This window comes from Cygnus atratus, chromosome 3, assembly GCF_013377495.2.
Source record: "Cygnus atratus isolate AKBS03 ecotype Queensland, Australia chromosome 3, CAtr_DNAZoo_HiC_assembly, whole genome shotgun sequence".
NCBI classification, from domain to species: Eukaryota; Metazoa; Chordata; class Aves; order Anseriformes; family Anatidae; genus Cygnus; species Cygnus atratus.
In genome coordinates, this window is record NC_066364.1 from 112,540,263 (window position 1) to 112,561,790 (window position 21,528).

Here is a 21,528-nt window from a genome sequence, read left to right on the forward strand (position 1 = left end):
GGTACAGAAGTGTAACGTGCACTTCAAGCAATCAAAGAACCTTCACAATTAAAAGCAAAATTATATAAGAAGCTATTTTAAACCTATGATGATTTATTTCAGCAAGGTGATGCTATAAAACCCTGCCACTTGGCCAATATGCTTATTTTTAGGAAGGTACATTAATGGACAGAATAAGCAACAATTAATCACTTCTCAGCTGTTGAGGCAGAGCTGCATACAGTTACGCACTTGACCAGCAACTTCTTAGGTCATCTTTAGTAAATTATAGAGTATGAAACGAACAACGGGAACAGCTACTTACCTTAATGGGAGAGAGGTTTGCACACCTATACTTGTTGTACACTACAAATCCAGTTTTTCTTACTCTTTTATAGAATAACCCTTTTCTTTGTGTAGCAATTATTTTGGCCAAATATATAATTTCTCGCTTTTTCATATCACATGCAAGCAGGAATTTCTTCTGGAAGCCTATTATTATATCAATAATTACTCCATAACAAGTAAATAAAACCCTCCCAAAAATGACATGCTTGTATACTTACAAGTGATCTGATGTTGTTTTCTTTTGCCAGTTTCAGAGAGGATTTATAGCAATTTGCCAAGTTTTCTTTATGAGTGTCAGTAAGATGTCCTCTTGCGATCGGCCCAACAGTATGGATCACATCTGCAAGAAATGGGGAAAAAAAGGCATAACTATTAATTATGGTTCTTAAGATGGTTTATTACTTCACTCGTGGCTCCACAGAACTACTACATTGCAAGTCAGTCCATTCTGATATGTATGTAGACGCAAATGTAGGAGCAATATTCTAAGAAAATGTCTTTAACTGGTAAACGTATAATAAGCGACACTTGCACAAATTAAATCGAAGTGAGAAACTGTAAGTGCCAAATTTTGAAGCAAGATTACATTTGGGCTAAAGGAAAAACCAAGAAAAACATACTGTTTGTTGCATGTGTACCACAATCCACACACAGGATAGGTCACAAGTTTGAAACAGTTGCCTTCACCCCTTCAAGGTCTACTCATCAGGAAAGCTCACCACAAAACCTTGGCACATAAAGCAGTGATATACAGGGATTCAGTTTTCGTCTAATGTTTGAAACCTTTCCTCAGCACCCATTTGAAGAGGGGTAAAAGTTGGGACCTATGAATGCGCTAGTTATTCAAAGAACCTGCTTTCCTCTCACATCAGACCAGATGGAGACACTGTGCAATAAAACAAGAGTATCTTATTCTGTTTGAAGAATTTTAATGAACAAAAAGAGAAAGAACAGTCAGGGAGTATCTCAGGTATGATGCCTCTGGACGCACTGAAATCAGATGTTGCAATCAATCAGTGTCTTTAAAGTGCTGCAAGAGAAATGAAGTAAAAAGCCTAGGGTAAAAAAACAGAGAAACATACAAACTAAAAGGTATCATGAAAAATTATTTCCCGCCACACACACGCAGACTTGCTGACTAGTAAGCACATTTACTTTTCCAACATCATTCTTCTATACCACATGCAAACGTGCTACAGTGAGTTATGGTGGCAGGTACATCCTTCCTGCCACTTTCCCTTTATCATCCCCTACAACATCCAGCAGCAATAAACAATGGCACCCTTTTTTTGTAACGTTGCCTCAAAAAGGGATTCAGTCAATGCTGTACAATTCAGGCACCACCAGTCCCCTTTGGTTATGTTGTGTTTGTCCCATACATGACAGGCTTCCAAGCAACATCTGCTGTTGTTACACCCCAAAATAATTTAGTTTACTGGCAAATCCTACAGAATTCACACCAGTATTGTTTGTCCAAGCGGCCTTTGATTATTCCCCTCCAATCTATACCAAACCATTTGTGAAACTGGCCAAACTTTTTAATGTCAGCTGTCTTCATATTTGTTATTATTCCAGTCAGACATCATCTGCCAAGTCCTGGTCTCTACAACTTAAAAGGCGGCTTATGTACTGAAACAATGTTTTGAACATTTCCAAAACTTTCTTGACGTTAGCCAGAAATATTGGATACCCGTATAACGCACATAACTATCCAGTCCCTCTGATCCTTCTAAGTTTCTTCACATACCTCCCAATAGCTTTCTATGTGTCTTAAAGAACCCTCTGCTTTTCTCTCATGAATTCACTCCGGAAAAGAGAAACATCTTGGTGGCCACCATCTTGCAATACCTCTGGCATAGAAAGTACCTTTACAGTAGTTTTCTGGTTAATACTGAGCTTTGCTTTTAGAACTCTGTGCACTGATATTCAGTAAATAAAAGCATGTAAGAGCATCCCAGTGCCCCAAAACACAGAGGAACTGGTTGTGATAGAAACCTGAAACTAAACTTCCTAAGTACTGTGAAAACCCACCATACCAAAAAGTAAATAAAAACGGTTAACTACTCTTCTTTTCATTTTGATCACAGTAATTTTCTCCAGTTGTGGGAACAAGATGGATAGATTGGACAATTTCTGTTGAGCATCGCAGCTGCTGTACAATAACTACAGCAAACCCTCCCCACAGCATTTCAGGCAACTGAAACAAGAAGTAGGTGTTCAGTCTTGGTCTGCTGATGATGGGAATGCAAGCAGGCGATGGAAACAAGTAGAGTGGTTTTACCCAGGAGTTCAGAAAAGTTATTTCACAAACACATTTTAGCTACTACAATAAACTGAGTACTATTATGACCTAGGAAGAGAAAGAAAGAAACAGCACAGCTAGCTTGAAATTTGCTTCTGCTTACAGAGATAAGGTTATATGAGCACTTCCATTAGGAAAGACCATAATTTCAGGTGTCTGTAAACTGTAAGTACAGCAGTTTGCTTCAGGTTGAAACTTTCCAGGGAAGGTTTTCATTTGGAAGCATTAGCACTTGGCTGCTAGCAACTTCAGAAAAAGAAAAAGCATCTCTTGACACATTTTTCTTTATTATTTGTTTTTGAAAGAGGCAAGCTGCAGTTATTGAGCACAGGGAAGGAATATACCAGTACATCTGACCTCAGTTAAGGCCATTTTATGTTTATAGACACTAAGATCAGAGGTACTGCGATGCATTTTAAATTCATAACACCTACTAGCCAACAAGCAAATAAAGGAATGACTATAAAACTAACTTAACAGCCCAGCGTAAAAGATGAACAAACAAAGAGTCACAGAACAATTCCCTCTTTCTGCATTTCAAAGTATAGCTCCTCAAAAGCTGAAGCCTAATAGCTTAAATTAACGATTAGTTACTAACCAACAAGATGGGGGACTTGGGGAACAGCCCAAGGACCAAATTCTTGCTAGAGTCTTTCTATACACCTCCTCAACCCTCATTGGCAGAGTTTTCTTCACTCATTTAATGTTAGACTCCGTTTCTTTCATCCTCTGTTGTTAAACATTAACTTTAAAAATTCTCATCTCAACAGTGGGAAATATTTCTTGTATTTTTTTCCAGAATTTCCTGATTTAGCATTTTCAAGGTACCTCATTACCAACTCTCTATCACTGCACCAGATACTTCATATAAATCGGTAACCTTTAATATAATTATTGACTTTTGTGTGTTAATTTCTACAAGCTGAGAATAGGCGCCTCTTTGGACAGGACACTGAAGATGGTTATAAATTGGTTTAAAACATAATTATAAACATACCATAATTGTTTAAGAATTCATCATTGTCAAAAATTGCTTTTCTTAAATGCATTCTTATTCAGAAATACATGACAGTAAGATTTTACAAGCAGAGCAGCATTAATAACATGCCAGTCTGTTTCTTGGTCAACAGATGAACAGGACAGTAAAGATTTTATTGGTGTACTTTGTCAATAAAATCTGTGTATCCATACATTGCCTGAACTATCTATTATTCTGCTGAAGCTATTCCCCAATATGTTAAGGCTTGAAGCCAGGCAAAATCCTTTGAGATTATACAGGCATAAAGCAAACAAACCAGAAAATAAAACGAATTCCACACCACCCCCAGCCCAAGAAGTTAATATACAAGGATCAGACTTCACAGGCTGAAGCAGAGCCGTTTATTTTTAATATAGCTACAAAGACTGTGTCAATCTTCCAGTGTGTCTGTCACAAGAAAGTTTTGTTTCTGCTCTCATGCTTATCCAGCTGCACAAAGCTGGCGAAATTCAGATGCTGCAGAACTGAAGGACATGATGAGGAGGTTTACAGACATTTATCCCTGAAAAAACTAACTGGTATCCCTGAGAAAGCTGTAAACTGCTGCCCTGCTACTCCAGCCACCTGCAACAGCAGCCAGCTTCAAATGTAAACCCATGGCACTGCTGGTGGGACACAAGCCCTATTTGATGGACTCCCACATCAGTCTACCCATGGCCAAACAGGCATTCACGCTAGAGAAGCCCACAGCCCTTCTGAAACAAGTGCGACTTCTGGGTCAGACTCCAGTGATAGCAGAGGACTTGGATGGGGATCTTGCACAGACATGACTTTTACCCAAAAATAATGCAAACCAGGGGAAAAAACAAACAAGAGCACCAATGACGGGGATGAGCACGATGAGAAGTTTAAGCGAACGTGCTCACAGATGTCTAACAACATGACAGAGAAGCGGTCCATCGCCCAAAAATTCTTAAACTCAAGGAAATTCAGAGAAACACCCAAAAGACTTGTTTTGGTTGGAAAAGACTGGTAGAGATGCCTGCTACCAAGCAGCACTGGCTCTTCCTTGGAGCTCCTGAACTCCCTTTGCTCTCAGGGTGTTCTTTAAGGAAGTGAAACAAGAGCAAGGTATACAGAGAGAGTTCCCCAACATGTCTCCAGATGCTTTTTCTTTTTTTCAAAAAACAGGTAACAGAGTAAAATTAGGCACAGCCAAATCTCAGAGAATGCCACACTCACCATTTGTAACATTCTCATTTTTATGCCAAATGGAGGGGCCCGCATTGCTTTGAAGCTTCTGATTTACCATAGTCAGTCTTCAGGCTGAGAACTTCGATAAGAAAGCTGCAGTCCCTGCCTTCCTAAATCACTTTCACTGTACATACACAACACATACGTTTGCCCTCATTTTTAAGAGTACATAGAGGTGAAGAGCCCCAGAGGTAGGTGTATTTTCATCTGGAATTCAGACCACAGCAATGGATCAAAGTGCTTCTAATGCTAATGAAGCTACTCAGTATTAAAGTGATGTTTATAATAGGGAAGGAGTTAATTTTCCTCCAGAAACACTTCCAGAAAGAGATAAAAGTGGCTGAAAAAGCATTGACACAGACCTATGCTCTATAGACATGTTTCAGAGCTCCATTAGGGGTGACAACTTAGTTTTACACTGGGATCTCTAAGGTTTGTGTTGCAACATGTGGCTGATCCAAGTAGATCTTACTGAATCTGCTGCTCTTTTTTTCCCCCCATTGTTTGAGTTTCAGACTTCTGGTTAGAAATTCTGGCAGCCAAACAGAGGACACATAGCATTGACACATCGATTTGAATGAGCACAGGCTCTGCATCGGCTAGGCTTGTTTTCATTCAGTTTTTCTTCTTGTTTTTCTCTGAAGCACTATAATGAAAGCAGGCATCTTGTGCAAACCATTAACTAACCTTGAGGTATAACAAGCACTTTGGCATTTAAAATATCCCTGTCCATACTTAGCCATTAGTGAAAATAAATATAGTTTATGCATTTAATCAACATTTCACAAGCACAGTGACTCTTCCCTCAAATTCCTATTCGGGACAGTGAAAAATGAGACCACGTCTGCCTTATCATACAATGCCCACATGTAAAATGACCAGTGAGGCTTGTTTTCTCTGGCCTTCTTCATTAAATAAATCAGTCCATAAATCTTAACTTGCTGTTTTCCTCACAATTGTGTATCCACAGTGCTTCAGAAAATGGGCAAAGCAGTGTGGGCCAAGAGGAAAAACAACCTTCCAGCTGCAAAAGCATGAAGTAAGATGCAGCTATGATTCACAGACACCACAGAGGACACTGATGTCACTTACACTTCCATTATTCTCTATGGAAGTGACACTAAATAGCAAAAATATTAGAATAGTTTTTTTTTTTTTTCAAACAAATGAAAAAGAACAAGGAAGTTTCTCTCATGTCTTCCCTCAGAAGCAAGGGCAGCCCATTCACAGCATTTACAAGCCAGCAGACCAAGGCTATTGTCACTCACGTTTCCCTCCTTCATCCCATTTGTGCACTCACAGCTGTAATCAGCTCATCTTGCAACTGCATAACAAGACTGTCCCCTGCCCATCATAGCCTGAGCCAGGGGATTTTTAAGAAGTGCACTGTGTGCTGTTGAATAAAAAAATAAATCGAACAAACGTCAGAAAACTTAGGGCTCCATTTGTAAATCTTTTCAGTAGATTTACTCAATAAGCACTCACCATATTGGTCCTGAAAACGTAGCTAGGGTTCAACTGATAGGAGGTGGAATTACCTTCAGGCGTTCTCTTGTGCCCACTACCCCTGCTCTTGAAGAGCACATGTAACCTCGCGCTTTGGTATATACATTTGCTTGGCTTGTTCATTTTCTCTTGCTAGTTACATGCACTCACACAAAATGTGTGGTTTTGACATGTAGTAAGCAACTGCTAATTTAAGTGCAACCTAAATGAATCCCCCAGGGCCTCTGCCTAATTTATTTACTAATATATGCCTCCAAAACTTGATTAGCTGAGCTGAATAGTTTACAAGCAAGAAAACATCTTTTGTAGATCACACAATGCTACACTTGACATATGACACAGCTCTCCAGTTATGAAGTATTTGCTTTGTATCTTCTCACCTTTCTAGCTATTGCAATCAAAAATTTTGTAAAAGCACATCACTTATACACAGAGAAAAATTGCATTCATCAGCATTTAAAGCAACTGCCTCAGTTTTTAGGCTTGAATCAATAAGCACAGCTCAGCCTGAACTCTGTCCCCTTCACAGGTTCCTCCTGTGTTTAAATAGGTGTTTTGGATGAACCAAACAATGTTTCATTAGATGCAAAAGCTATGATATCTAAAAGCCATTTGTGTAAAACATCTAAGCCATTTTTCACCTAAATGGCATTGTCTGCCCAAGAAAAGGTAAAGTATGTTTACTGTTAGATGATTAACTGGTATCTTTCTTTGCAGGCTAGGTGTGTATTTTAAGTACGAGATGGCAGAAATGGACAGAAAACAATAATCCCCAAGGGAGAGGCCAAGGGCAAGGTCCTTTGGGAGCCGCAGCAGCCAGCGCTCAACAGCCGGCGTTTAGCAGAGCACGATGGCTCAGCCTCCATGGGACACTGAAAACACAGAGGGCTTGTTCACAGCGCTTATACCACTGCCTCAACAGCCGGACAGAGAATTAGGTCCTGCAAGTTGAAACCCAAGCACTTCTGGCACTCATAGTCATCATTAAAGAGAAGGCCATGGTGTGCCCGTGCGCTCCCAGCTGCCATCGCAGCCTCCCCATTAGCCACTGAGACAACAGTAGGCTCTGTTCAGGCAAGAGAAAAGGTGCAATTAAGAGACACTACGTTATATCCCAAAGTAATAGGTTTTACAAAGCAATTTAGCACTATGATGACAGATGTCAAAGCAGCGACTAGACAGACGGCCCCACCACTTCTATGGAAATAATTGCCTACATGTAAAACTGAAACACAACGGCTCCACTTGGGATATTCGTAATGCGATGCAATACGAATGAACTTGAAAGGCACACGACGTGACTTTACATGAAATTACAACATCCATGACTTGCTTCTTTTTTCTTCTTTAATCTGGACTTCTAACAGTAGCAGCAGAAATGCTTAATTGCTATCCCTGTTCACCTCTGCAAGCCATCTATCCAAACGAAGACCTTACAATAATTAGGAAAACAGGACAGAAAATGAAAGCACGTTGCCCCAAGCAGATATTTTGTCCTCATCGCACCACAGCAAACTCCATTTTGCTGTAGCAACAGAGGAGCTCTGCCAAGCCCGGTCTTCATTGTGCGGCTGCTCAGGAAACACACACCGAGTGACCTCCTTGACCCAAGTAATGCTCTCCACCTTTCTCTGACCATTGTTCCTGGCAAGTGGCCAAGGCAAGAGACAAAGAAATCCTAATCTGTCTTTTGGATTATTCTTTTTGGATGTAGGAAAGCACAAGCCACAAAAGATTCTCTATTTCTCTCTTCATTGAGCAGTGAGAGATGTTTTGGGGGGGTTGTTTGTTTTTGATTTGTCAAATAATTTAATTGGGCAGCTTTTCAGCACACAAAACTTGTTTGGTCTTAAATTGAGAAGACTTAATCTTAAAGACTAAATAAGAGGGAGTTTCGGTCTGCTCTTCCACACAAATTTCAAACCAAAGTAGGTAGCATGGCAAAGGATGTAACACTATCAACGGCCACATAAATCCACAGTATGTTTAACCACACTTCACACTCGATTCAAAGCAGAAGCTTGAAAAAACATGACCCTTAGAAAACATGCAATACAAATCAAAACATCAAAAGATACAAAAATATTTCCAGTGTGCATTTTAAAATTAATCTTGGTTGCATAGTTTTGGAATTGGACTAAACACAGGGGCACAGAAATCTGAGATGAGCTAAAGCTCTCAGCTTCTGGAAACCCAGACCCCTTGCCACACTTGGGCTGTTTTTAGTGTACAGCCCAATAACCCAATTCCATGAAAGCTGATATAGTCATCTCTGCTGGTGTACCGCAAAAGCAAAGCACAGATACGTCCCTTTGGATGGGAACACGACAAAAACCACGACTGGATCAGCCTCACTGCAAAACATAATACCAGACTAACAAAATTTTATCCAAAAAAGATTTACATTCAGAACTGAAAGTCTTCAATTCTTCCACTGTCCTCTGAGTGGCAAACAGAGCTAGTGCGCTCTAATATTTAACATTAAACTATAGGAAAAGCCCTGGATTTCCTGGATAAAGGGTTTTCCAGTAAGCAAAACAGGAATTGCACATCACTAACATTTCTTATTAAGCCACATTTTATTATTAGGTTGAGGTTGCTGCAGGGACACTGAAATAAAGGAAGGCATCCCCAGAGAACTACAGAGAAATGACTAACAAGCCAAGGAAGTGACATGTAACACTTGCCTCAGGCATGGGAAATCTCGAACTGGGTCTCAAAGAGAAGCAGACTCCCTTTCAGGCAGGAGGCATCACTAAAGTCTTCAAGCGAATTTCTGAAGCCTAGATGAGGGCCGAGTCACTGGGTGCTGACTGAAGATACCATATCTCCTCAGTCTCATGCTTGAAAGGTACGTATTTCCTTCAGGGAAGCCAGAAGAGCTACATAGATAGCTATTTTTAAATTATTTTATCTTTTAATCAGACCACTTCAGGTAAAAAGATTTCTAAAAATTAGAGCTGTCTCTCTAATTGAAAATTTTATGGGATTCTTAAAGAAGCAATAAAGAACTATTTAAAGTTTCAAGGAAAAATTTATTATATTCATAGTTTTATTATGGTTTATCTATTCCTTGACACTGACACACCACAAAGAGTTACCCTGTTCATTTTTTCATTTACTTTTTCTGCACATTCTTTTCTTGCGAATAAACTCCTTCCACCTTCAATATTGGAGCACACCTTTTTCATGAAACACTTCTCTAATACATGTAACCTGCACAGCAGAAAATACATGCTTTTCTAAGGATTTTGCTCATTTTCATCAAGAAAGAAGTGATTAGATTACAGACTCTCCATGCATCTTCTAAAGAAACTAGTGGTAGTTATATCAGCCTGATTACCTTCACAATTTTGACTCTTCAGACTTTGGAAACCTTGCTAGAAAAGTTTAGTTTTTCCCTTGCCACAAACACGCTGCTCACAGAATACAGATATGAAATGGTATGAACAGGCAGCACAAGGATCTATCATCTCCCAAAGCAGAGTGGATGTAGGAGGAGGAGAAAGGTGGAAAGAAGTCTGAACACACTAAGTATTTTTTAAAAATACATGTTCTGAGGTTAACTAGGCAGTTGAGGAAAACACAGAAGCTCTGCTACAAGACTGCATGTTATATGGGAGATACAGTATTTCCCTCATAAGCAATAAATGCAGTGCTTACAGCTCTCAACTCCTAATCTGCTTGCAAGCACGAGAGCAGTCCCAGTGAAAGCAGTGAGGCTATCAGGTGGCTGAAGATGAGCAAGGATCTGAGCAAAGGAAAATGACATGACGCCTTCCAGTATAACCAGCTCCCTCAGAAATGTTTTCTATCTCTGCACCTTCGGGCCCATCAGAATGCGATAAAGAGAGAAGAAAATGAAGTATTTGTCAATTTTCCTCTTCACTATCACCAGCTCTCCCTTCCCCAGTTTCGCACAAACACTATGAATAGGAACAGGCACACAAGTGGTACCCAAAAGCAAGTTTCACTCATTTGTAAGAGCCAAGTAGATTTCAAGTTGGCAGTGCCACTTTAATTGCTTCAAAGAAGCGTGACAAGATAAATAACTGGACAGCTCCTTGAACCGTAACGTGAGTCTTCATGCCTAGAAGAAGAATCTCACTTTCTATCATCAATTCTACTTTAATTTAGGTGGCTGAAACCATATTAAAGCTCCCTCCTGATAGCAACATATTTCAGATACCAACTTGTGAAAATGCAGAGCATCAGTGATAAACTCTTCTGACCATTTCCTCCCAGTCTCTTCCTCAGAGCCACTTTCTACTTCAAAAAAGTTTCATCAGCTGGCCACAAAACAAACATCAGCTTTTGGAATTCACTACTCTGCAACCCAGCTTAAAAGCAAACCCACCCAACAGATGCTACAGGTATGAGCACGCCCAAACCCAAGCAGGAAACAGCAGAAAGAGGATGATGAAATATGAAATATGATGGAAAACATACATACCTACACAGCCTATATATTACACTGTAGACACAACACTTTTAGAGAAGAAATTCAGAGCCTCAATTTTGCTGTCTGCATGCAATATTAGTAAACAGCTATTGCTTCTCTGAATATTGCAAACTAATTGAGCAACCTAGAACAAGTAAGTGTATTATCAATAAAAATGGACACTGCTTTAGCAGAACTAAGTAACAGCAAAGGCTTCAGTTGAGACAGAGGGCAGATCTTTTGCAGAGATGAGAAAAAGATGTACTCCTTTTGCTGCCTGGATTACTTTTGTGCCACCATGCCTAAATTTGGCAGATGCTTGAATTCATGTTAAAGCACACATCATAGACTGTGACCACATCAGTGAGGCTCCCATGGCATGTGGTCCCCGAGCTGCCTGCTTCAGCCCCCAAGCAGGCAAGAACCAAGGAGGTGGGAAGGAGCTGGAAGCCTCCAGCAAGCCTGCTCTGAGTGCTGGCAGATACAACAGCAAAGTGGAGAAATGAAATGTATCCAGCAAAGATATTTAACAAAAATTGTGGTATGGTATTTTGTACAATATGTAATGCTTGGGTGGATTCAAGTGAAAAACAAGCTTTGACAAACATCTTGAGTGTTTTGCATCAGTGGAATTTGCAAATAGCTGAATTTGCAGGAGAAGGAAACATATAAAATAAGAAGCAAGGCAACTGTGGTTTGTTTTTATTTCACTTTTGTTTTGGTCTTTTTTGGGGTGGTGGTGGTTTTGGTTTTTTTTTTGGTCAAGAAAAAACAAGTGTATTGCAAAGCAAACTGTTAGTAACTCACAGAGGCTTATTGCACTGCTTCTGTTCTCCTTCATGTCAAGCACCATTGCTACAAAAAGCTCTTGGAAAAACACTAGTGTCATACCTTGTTCAGCTCAGTTGAGAAAATGTACTTAAACAACCTTTTGGAAAGTCAGGTAATGACCTAAAGGGCAGTCTTGAGCTTAGCCTTCCAGTAGAAGGAAAACTGATGTAAATCAGTTTAAATTCTGCTCTAAGTAATATCACAGGATCTGTTAGCCTGTCACTAGCATTTCACGATAACCACAGGAGTGGGATGTCAGGTTCAAGCCCCTTAAATAGTTTATAGGTGTGTAGGAGCTGAGAACTAGAAAGAGCAGGGCTAGAAATGATAGCAGGGATTTGGAAATATGGTAATGCCTTTAGGGAAAAAAAAATCGCAATGGCAAAACTTGCAAGGACAACTGAAGTGTTGGAACACGCCATTTCCAAATGCAAGGCTGTAACTTGCTGAGGGGAACTGCTCAATACTTGGGAAACCACAGTGAGAAAAATATTTGCTGAATTTTATTGCACCTGTTAGTGAAGCAAAAAGTCTTTTTCAGCCTGCAATGCCCACAAGCTCAAAGCATCATTTCTCTACAAAGACATGAAGAAGCTACAGGCTCATGTTACCCACTTTTATCCCAGCTTGAGGATTAGGTGGAGTTTTTAGAGAACTATGCACAAAGTTGTACCTCATGTCATCTCCCCTTGCACAGGCTGTTGGGAAAGACATACTGCTATTTCAGCAGTGAAATCACTTCCTTCAAGAATAATGTCAGCTCTGTGTGTTTACAAAAAGCCAGAAATCACAGCACATGAAGCAGCAAACAATTTGGATGACCTTGCTAGCTGAGCATATACAGTCAAACAAGAAAAAGGATGATTGACAAGACGGCAGTAACAAAAAAAAACCTACGTAGATCGGTGATTTCATGTGTTTTCATGAAATCATTGCATTTTTTTTTCTCAAGACAAGCCAAATGTTTGATATTATTCAAGGTAAGCATCTTGTCCTTATGCACATAAATGTTTTCAGTGTAGTTCCCATGTCTAAAGACAACACAACAGAAAAAGCAGAACCCAGTGGCTTCAACTTTTTCCAGGGTGATATGCTTAAACTTCACTGGGCCACGGTGTGTAGAAGATCACTGTACATCAGTGGCTACTAAAACTTTGAGCAATCTGCAGATGCCACTGATGCTACAGCAGCAGTTGGAAGAGAGACAAAGCACAAGGCATCAAGGGTGCCAACTTCATTGTGTTCATTAAAATTTATAAAAAGGCAAAGCATTGTGTAAACACAATGGTATTTTCCCATTTTTAAAAAAACTCAAGATGAATGTTTTCCCAGATATAGTTTAGTAATATTTGTGCAGACATTATTTGTGCATATTTGACATAGTTGACATATTTGTGCAGTCAACATTTTATAATTTAAGTATTAGTAATATTTCAGGACTTAGCAGAAACTTGATCTTCCAACAAAGCTAGGATTTTTCAGTTATTCTTCTGTATGTCCTTAAAAATAACTGAATGCATAGCATTGCATCTTCATCTACAAAATTATGATTTCATCTACAGGTATTATAATTATCTTCATGATAACTTTCTAAACTGATACCCTTGCTTGGGAGGAATGGGGGGAGAGGGAAGAGGAAAAAGGGAAAAAAAAGGATACCCAACAAAACCAACTCCCCCTCCTGATTTCCCTCAGAACACCATTCCAGTATACCTGAATGTCTCCTTTTTTCCTGCTTCTCAACCAGCAAAGGTTTTGTTGGGAAGTTCACCTCTTTACAGTCTTCACCTTCTAAGCAGTTTTCAGCAACAACAAGCCCTTTCATAAAGCTTTTGATATAATGTTATTCAACAAACATGAGGGTTAGGCTTTATGAGAATGATCTGGCACAGTAAAAAAAACAGGACTGTCATTTAGTAGAGAAATACATGCATGTTCAGATGAAAACAATATCCTTTTCTTCAGGGATTTTTTTCAACCAGTTGCTGCAAAGCAGAACTGTATAATAAACTTTTAATTTCATAGTAACATTAGGTAAGGAAGGAAAATTACAATAGGCCAGGTACCATGTCATCCCTGATATACTACTACACTTCTTTACGAGCACATTACAATTCAGAGAGCTAATAATAAAAAGAAGTGATGCTGAGATGATGAATTGATGCTATGCAATTAGACCTATTAGAATTCACAAGAGCCCACAAGAGCCGACAGGCAATAATCAAACCACTTTCATGCTGCCCATTGCAATTATCTTTGCACTTAAGAATCAACAAAGCACATAATGACTTGCTCTCGATTAAGGAATTCATGAGAAATGGAATTTTAATTAGCATGTAGAAAATTTGGGCCATTTATTACTTCACAGGACAACAGATCGTGAAAACTAGTTGAGTAGTTATAAGCATTCAACAGAAGTGCAGGTCCAAAAAGTTTACACCGACTCATCCAACAAGTTCCCATCACTTCCCTTGAAGCAACATAGCCAAAGTTCACATCCACTTCGGCTAAACTGAGGAAAATTTGTTGGAGCTTGAGACTGAAATGCTATCCATTATGCTGATGTTTTCAATTACCACCTGATGAACAAATGAGATCAAATTACATTTATTCATGTTATGAGCCACAAATACCACAAGGTCTAATTCTACATTCTAGTCACAAGTAGGACAATAAGACAATGAAAATGTATCATCAGTTAAAATAAACACAGTCTGAATAGTAACTTGAATGTTCATTTAAGTTTTCTTTTAAAAGCCCTCAATAGGAAGATTGTTTAGTTTCAAAAGAAATTACTTATTTGCTGACTCAGGACAAAACAATTTACTAATAACACGAACAAAAACACCAGCCAACGAGTATTAGAAATGCAACTCCTTGATCGTAGAGGTTGATTAGGAAATTGAACAATTATGCTCAACTAAAATGCTAGAAGATGCTTTTCTTTTTTTTTTTTTGAATACAGAAATCCATATTTCAAGTGTGACTCCCAACAGTGTAGAGATGAAGATAACATGATCTGCACAAGGAAATGAATCATCAGTGTGATACAAAATAACACATTAACTTTGGAAAAATTGTAGTATTCATTTAAAAAAAACATTACTAGAGGTCCAAAATCGTTCAACAACAGTTAATACTGAGGGTATCTGGATTACTCACAACCAAATTATTTCTATTTGGATTATTGTGTCATTATTATCTGAAAAAGCATGCCCTGTGCTTTTCAATCCTCTGAGTTTTCTGTTTTACTATGGATAAGCAATCAGATATTTAGTGCTTAAAATCTGTCAGAACGATATAATTTTCTTCCACTGTCAGGGAAATACATCAGTGTTTCTGGTTCTTGGTTCGGAGGGGGGAGCCCTGTCTAATAGCCCCATTAAATTAACACTCACTGCAGCCCAAGCAGCTCATTCTCAGTGATGACATTTCAGAAAAAAAAAGAAAAAAAGAAAACATAGTAGGCATTCACTCTTAAATTCACCTAGGTGCTGCATGCAGCAGGGGCTGTGGGTGACAGCACGAAGGCAGCAGGCACTGCTGCCCTGGAGCCATCCCTCTCACCACAGGGACCTCAGCATGATGCTGGGAGCCACCACTTTTGCTCCGCGCAGCATCTCCAAGGACAGGGCACTCGTGGAGATGTCTTTCCAGCCCCGACATCTCCGGAGTCACTGGAACAGCCCCTTGGGAGCAGGGAGAGTTCATGGCAGGTTGAAGCAGCTCAACATGCTGCTGTCACTTGCGATCGGGCGAGGACTGGTGACCAGCTGGCTCTGATGTGAGGACATGAAGCTGGCACCAACCCCTCCCTGCTTCGCTTCCCACCTTCTGCTCTTATGTCAAGTGCAGCATGTTTAAACCAGCACGTCTCAGCCAGGGATGTGGCATAACCCATTTACTTTGCTGGAAATGATGAACGTGAGTGGTTTCTGTGAAAATAATGGAATTTGACTGGCTTAGGTGTTGCGGCAAAGATGCTTTTGGAAAGGCCATGAGAGTGGTGAACCTCCTTGGAGTCCCAGGGTGGGCATGGGGTGAATAGTTCAGACATACCAGAAGTTTTTGTTCAGGAGGCGAGCAACAGTATCATACTTGAAAGGCATAACACAAGTCATTCAAAATACGCTTACAAGGAAAAAAGATACACACACACAGTTACTCCAAAAAGGCCTTCTAGATTAACATCATAAAAAGCACCACACTGCTGAGGATTGCTCCAAGTGAACCTGAACTAAGTGATTCTCTGTGCAGCAGGATTTACAAGATCATGGCTCAGTACCTTATTAAAATTAGGGTTCCATTAATTAGAGCCTTCTTTCAAGTGATAGATGACTACTATGGATACAAGCTGTGCATATTGTTGAAATTTCATATTAGGAACAGATAACACACAGGAAGTGGAGAGCCCTCAGTGGAAATAAATCTGGGAGACTGCTCCTATGGAAGCAAGGATTAGTTATAGTGCAATACAGGAAGGGGTGGACATGCAGAAGATTCTGTGAAATTCACAACTTAGAAGCACCCCAATTTCCCAAGAATCTTTCCCCATTGCTAGAAGCCACAGAGATTTACAAGGAGACCTGATAGTTTTAGCAGCAACTTCGTTTTTAGCAGCAACTTCCCCCTCACACACACACACAAAGTTCTTTCATCTGAGAGTTTATGAAATACTTATTTCATTTAAAAAGACAGGATGACAAAGAGAAACAGAAGACAGAAGTGTGATTGATATACATAAGACACAGGCACTTGGTTATCCTGAAAACTTTCCACCTAAAACCTCCTAGATTTCTTCATTAAATGCTATTCAAATCTAGCCCTTAGACAGCTGATCCTTCCAAAAGCTGTATTAGATTCCTTAATGCTATCCGTATTAGATTATCTGTATTAGATTCCTTAATGCTATCTGTGTTTTCAGGGAATTCCAATTCCTTATTTATTCCCATGACTAAAAAATAATCTGAACCTTGGTATTTTAAATTATTAATGAAGCGTACGAGGACTCTAGGTTGTGTTAGAACAAAACCAGCTGGGAAGATGCTCGGTTTTTTTCCTTCACATTTCAAAGAGCTAAGAGCACTTTGCTAACCATACTGAGGGTCACTAAGAGCTCTGAACCACGAGAAGCCTGTCTGCACCAGAGACAACAGATCCACAAGTACCTTCTGCAAATAGAGCAAGCTGAATGTTTGGGTAAAGCTTCGAGAACTAGCTCAGAGAGGGCATTGACACAATTGAGGAGACTCGAACACATGGGCCTTACTCCAAGCTTTGAGCCAGTAAATGCAAAATCTCTAAGTGTACAGGCCTACGTGCAGCATGAGCTCAATTTGAAGTGTAAGCATAATCTTATTTCTGTGCACTGTTTCTGCAACTTCAGGGGGAATCAAGACAGCAGGCAAAACTACAACTGCAACATATTCTTAGCAATTACTTGGTTTTGGCACTGTAGGTGTCAGTGCTGGCCTATGGAGTAACTAAGCACAGCCACCCCAATAATTAACATTGTGAAAAAGATAAACACACTGATGAAACAGTGTTATCAGGAGAGTTTTCTGCCTGTAATGAAGTGAGCCATTCCCAGATGGGACCTAGACATTTCTGTACCTTGGCCTGGTATCATCTTGATGAGAAGCTGCTCCTCTCCCCTGCTCTCCCTCAGAGGAAAGCATCCTTGCTCTGGGGAGCTAATTCCCTGCCACGGCTCAGGGCTGTGCAGAAAGACATTCTGCAATTAGGCACAGCTACAGGAGCCTTCTTCAGAGGGACGAGGCTTTCAAGAAAGTAAAGAGGCAATTGGGCCTTGTTGACCAGAAACCAGGACAGTAAAACCCCAGAGAATTGGCACTGATTGGCTTTTTATTTCTGCATTTTACTGCAAGTAAACTAGATGAATGAAATGCAGCCAGACATCTTTCAACCACACAAATTTATTTAAACCCAAAATTTCTACCTTGCATTCAATTCTCTTGCATAAGGGTGCCTCTCCTTTTTCACTCTGCCCTTACCCTTCTTCATTAACATGCTAACAAATGATAATGATTTTCTGAAATACGGAATTAAAACAAATCATGTTTTAATAGAAATAAATGGAGCAGAAGACAAACAAATTGAAATAGAGAAGTATTTTTTAACTTTCATGGAAATAAAAACAATTAACACATTAGCAGTGGATGTAATAATAAAATCAGCCAATTAGGATATTTAAGTGATTACCAAATTGAATCAAAAAGATTAGCTGAGAAAAAAATGGATAAGCTCTGCTGAGATAGCAAAGAGATAGTCTGCACTGTTCTCCTGTGCGTCAAATAGTGTTTATGAAACAGCAGATTTATCGCCAGAAATGCTACCTAATCTGATCTCTCTTGCTGTAATGGTGTTTGAAGAAGATACCTTAAAAGCAAATGAGATTATAGCTCTGCCCACATTAATTGCTGCTGTAATACTATTCACAGCTTTCTTTCACATCAAAATTTACTATGGAGTTATAATCAGTTTTTTAGGAATGCTACCAACTAAAAAACAAAAAGGTTTAAATATTAATAGCACTCGAAATGCTTCTCTCCCAGATGGCAACACAGCTGACTGCAGTTCCCCGCTATAACACAGTGCTGTTTATCCTTTGAACATCCCCAATATAAAACCGTTTTAATCTTTTGTTGCTGTTGTAAAACTTGATCTGCTGTGGGACAACATAATTAAGTGTCAACTTTGGGATATATGGTACGAGAAGCAGATAGAATAATCCAGCCCGTACGTCACCAATAATTCAGTTTACGGCTGAGTGGTAATGGGATTCCAGATTATTAGCTGAAAGGCACAGTATTTTACCCCATCGCAGGACTGAGCTAAGGTGTATTTCTGTTGCACTCGGTACATTTTCAGTGCCTTTTCTTGCTGCTCCTTTTTCTCTTCCGTTAGCCTAGTTAAAAGCCTGATGATCCTCACGCTGGATAGCTGCGCCGCATTGCCAACTGGAAAGAAACAGCACTTTGATTTGCAGGGCCCAACGATCTCTTCTGTTAGTTCTTGTAAAAGTTATGGAGCAGTTATGAAATCAAATATATGCTGCGTAAGGAGATTAGCAGAGGAATGGGATTTTGCATCAGTATCTTAAAGATAAATGAAGGACAGTGAGCAATTAAGAGTGCTTGTCTGGGATTTGAACGCATGTCTGGACATCCGCCCATGCCCCTCTGCAAACACACGTACATGGGATTGAGTGCCACCAACAAGCCAGCGCCTACCCATGTGGTCCCTATAATAAAGGGTAGGTAATACACATTGAGCACAGGGTGACTGGGAGAAAAAGCAGCAGAAGCAGAAGAATTTAAACTAAGCTTTAACACAGATTAACAACTGTTGATCTATTCATTGGCTTGAAGCAAACTATTATGCACTTGAAGAAAATAATGCACTCAAAGTAGTCAGCTCATGCTGAAAAATGCCAGGCCATCAGAACAGTCATCACCAGCCTCAGCAGGCTGATGTGACCCTAAGAGGAAAAACTCATGAGTAATCCATGAGCCTGGATCCACCGAAACTGATGACATAGGCCAGGTTTATCCCAGGTCCCATGACAGCATACTGAGTAAGAATGGCTGAGCAAACAACATGGCCCCCAATGCACCAAAAGGCACCCCACAGCTCATATTTGAAAGCCCGGTGCTCGAACAGGGGATGCTCCTATACACCAGCAAGACTGGCAGATAGAGCAGCTGCAGTACCAGGCAGCTTGTCTGAGGGCCCCTTCAGCAAACTGCCCCATTTTCCACTAAAATGGCATCAAAACACTCCGCCACCTGTTCTGCAGCCCTATGCATGTGGCAAAGCTTTTCTTCCTTCTTAACCACCACAATGAATTGCTCCTCCCAAGGGCTGAGCCACACTGGGTGAAGCAAGGCAGCGAGATCTCATCTTCGAGGCACCGCCACGAAATCCCTCACGCAAAGGGCAGAAGGGTTTGCTTCACTGGCATGCAGCCTCTGTCTACAGCAGTTAACCTAAATGTGTTTACTTTATTACCCACAATGTGCATCCGTGGAAAGATGCCGCAGCGTGTTATTTAAACACAAGCCATTATGAATATTTTTACACTGCTGCTATTCCCCCCCAGCGCACATTATTTCCATTTTAGCTCAGTACTTTTCTCAACGAAGGCTCTTTGGCGTAGGTCCACGTGGGAACATCAACTGATAAGACTTTAAATCAACCTCCTTGTTAGTGGAAGCACACAACACCATTATCCAGTGACTTGATATTCCTGCTAAAGAGCAGGAGGTCAAATCTCTTCACTGAGTTAATACCTCCACAGAATAATTCCCCAGCTGGCATGTCAAGAGAAAGCCGCCTCGCTGCACAGCCAAGCCCAGGCCACCGGGACTCACAGCGGCCCTGGACACGACCAGCTTTGGGAAACCAGTCACTTCCACTGAGCTCACCCACGTAGGCAGATGCTCAGCTCTAAATAGGCAGGCAGGTCAAGAGGAGGACACAGCCCTGTCCTTGCCTCTAGTAGCATTTAAATGAAATCAGACACATGCACCAGCATTTCGACATGACGCTGTTTGGTATTCAAGTTGGAACATAATTCCAGATTTCATTTCGGCATGTGTTTCATACAACTCTAAAAGATAAACCACACCCCTGCACCTCTATAATACCTCTAATAACACCACCAACTTTCCGGAGAGAAGCATTTTCCTACCAGATTTTGAGCAGTTCAACAGTGGCAAAATAAGAGTAAATCATTCGAACCCATTTAGTAACTTAATACCCAGCCTTGAATCACTTTCTTTTTGAGTAGTTAAGAAGCTTTAAATCAAAGAAGTGTTACAAACCAGAGAAGCTTGAACAAGTTAACTGGACCAGTAGCCCAGTTACCCCACCATTTACCAAGAATCCACCTGTCAATTCTCAACTGATTCAACTGAAATCAATTTGATAATCATCAACTGATTTGTTAGCATATAGAGAATAATAAAAAAAAAGTTAAACCCTTGTGCATTTATGGTGGCTTCAAAATGGCACTGTAGATTATTAGTATTATAATTACATGGCAATTTCATCATGAACAAGGAAACCTATAGCTTTCTTATCAGGATAAAAAAACACAGGAGAATACAATTGGCCACCTGAGTCAAGAATTAATTTTAATTTGAGAAATCTCAATTGTGTATCTTCTGCTGTATGCTAAATGAGAAACAGTACTCTACAGGTAAAATAGGGCTTAAAGTTAAAATATTTCAAAAACATGGAAATGAATGCACACAGATGATGATGAGGTTATAAGGTTGAGAAACACTAAATTATAAAGTTCAGAGATCAGAGACTGATCACAAAACACAAGAAGGATTGCACCAGCATGGTAAATACAAAGCCATTCAGAACATCATCAGAGGGAAACCAAGAAAAATAAAAGTAAGTATTTCCTTCATTTATTTTAGGGAAGGTTTTCTTCAGCACTGAAGTTTGTGATTGCAAAGGACTGATGCATTTTGCTGAACCACTGAACGACCAACCAGCAACAAAAATACGTTTTGCTTTATTGTCATGCTCATGTCCTAGCTTGGTCTACTTGAAGCACTGAGTCTCAGTTCAATTCTGTGCCAGTTACTCCTTGGCCTTCTGGCAGCATTTTTGCCAGACCTAATTGGCTTTAAGGGCTCTCTGCACGAGCTCACGTGTTCATATGATGTGAACATGAGGCACTGGGAAACTGCTGGATTCATTCCTCTCCAGTTAGGCATTTGCAGAAAACATTTGCTATTGAGGAAGACCAAAAAAAAAAAGTCTGACTTTCAGTAGAGATAGGTATTTTTGCCAAGATGCTGTCACATCTTTGAAGATACCACCCTCCATTCATTTCCCCCCCTCCATCAC

The 21,528-nt window shown here is 40.1% G+C and overlaps 1 protein-coding gene across 2 annotated transcripts in view; it reads right to left on the reverse strand.

Moving 5' to 3' along the window:
- The window catches only part of MACROD2 (mono-ADP ribosylhydrolase 2), an 861,356-nt gene that overhangs the window by 361,845 nt on the left and 477,983 nt on the right, over nt 1-21,528 (reverse strand). For both annotated transcript variants that reach the window (XM_035553017.1, XM_035553016.1), the window contains exon 6: nt 546-667. In XM_035553017.1, the coding sequence (XP_035408910.1) occupies nt 546-667 (122 nt within the window). The remainder of the gene's footprint in view (nt 1-545; nt 668-21,528) is intronic.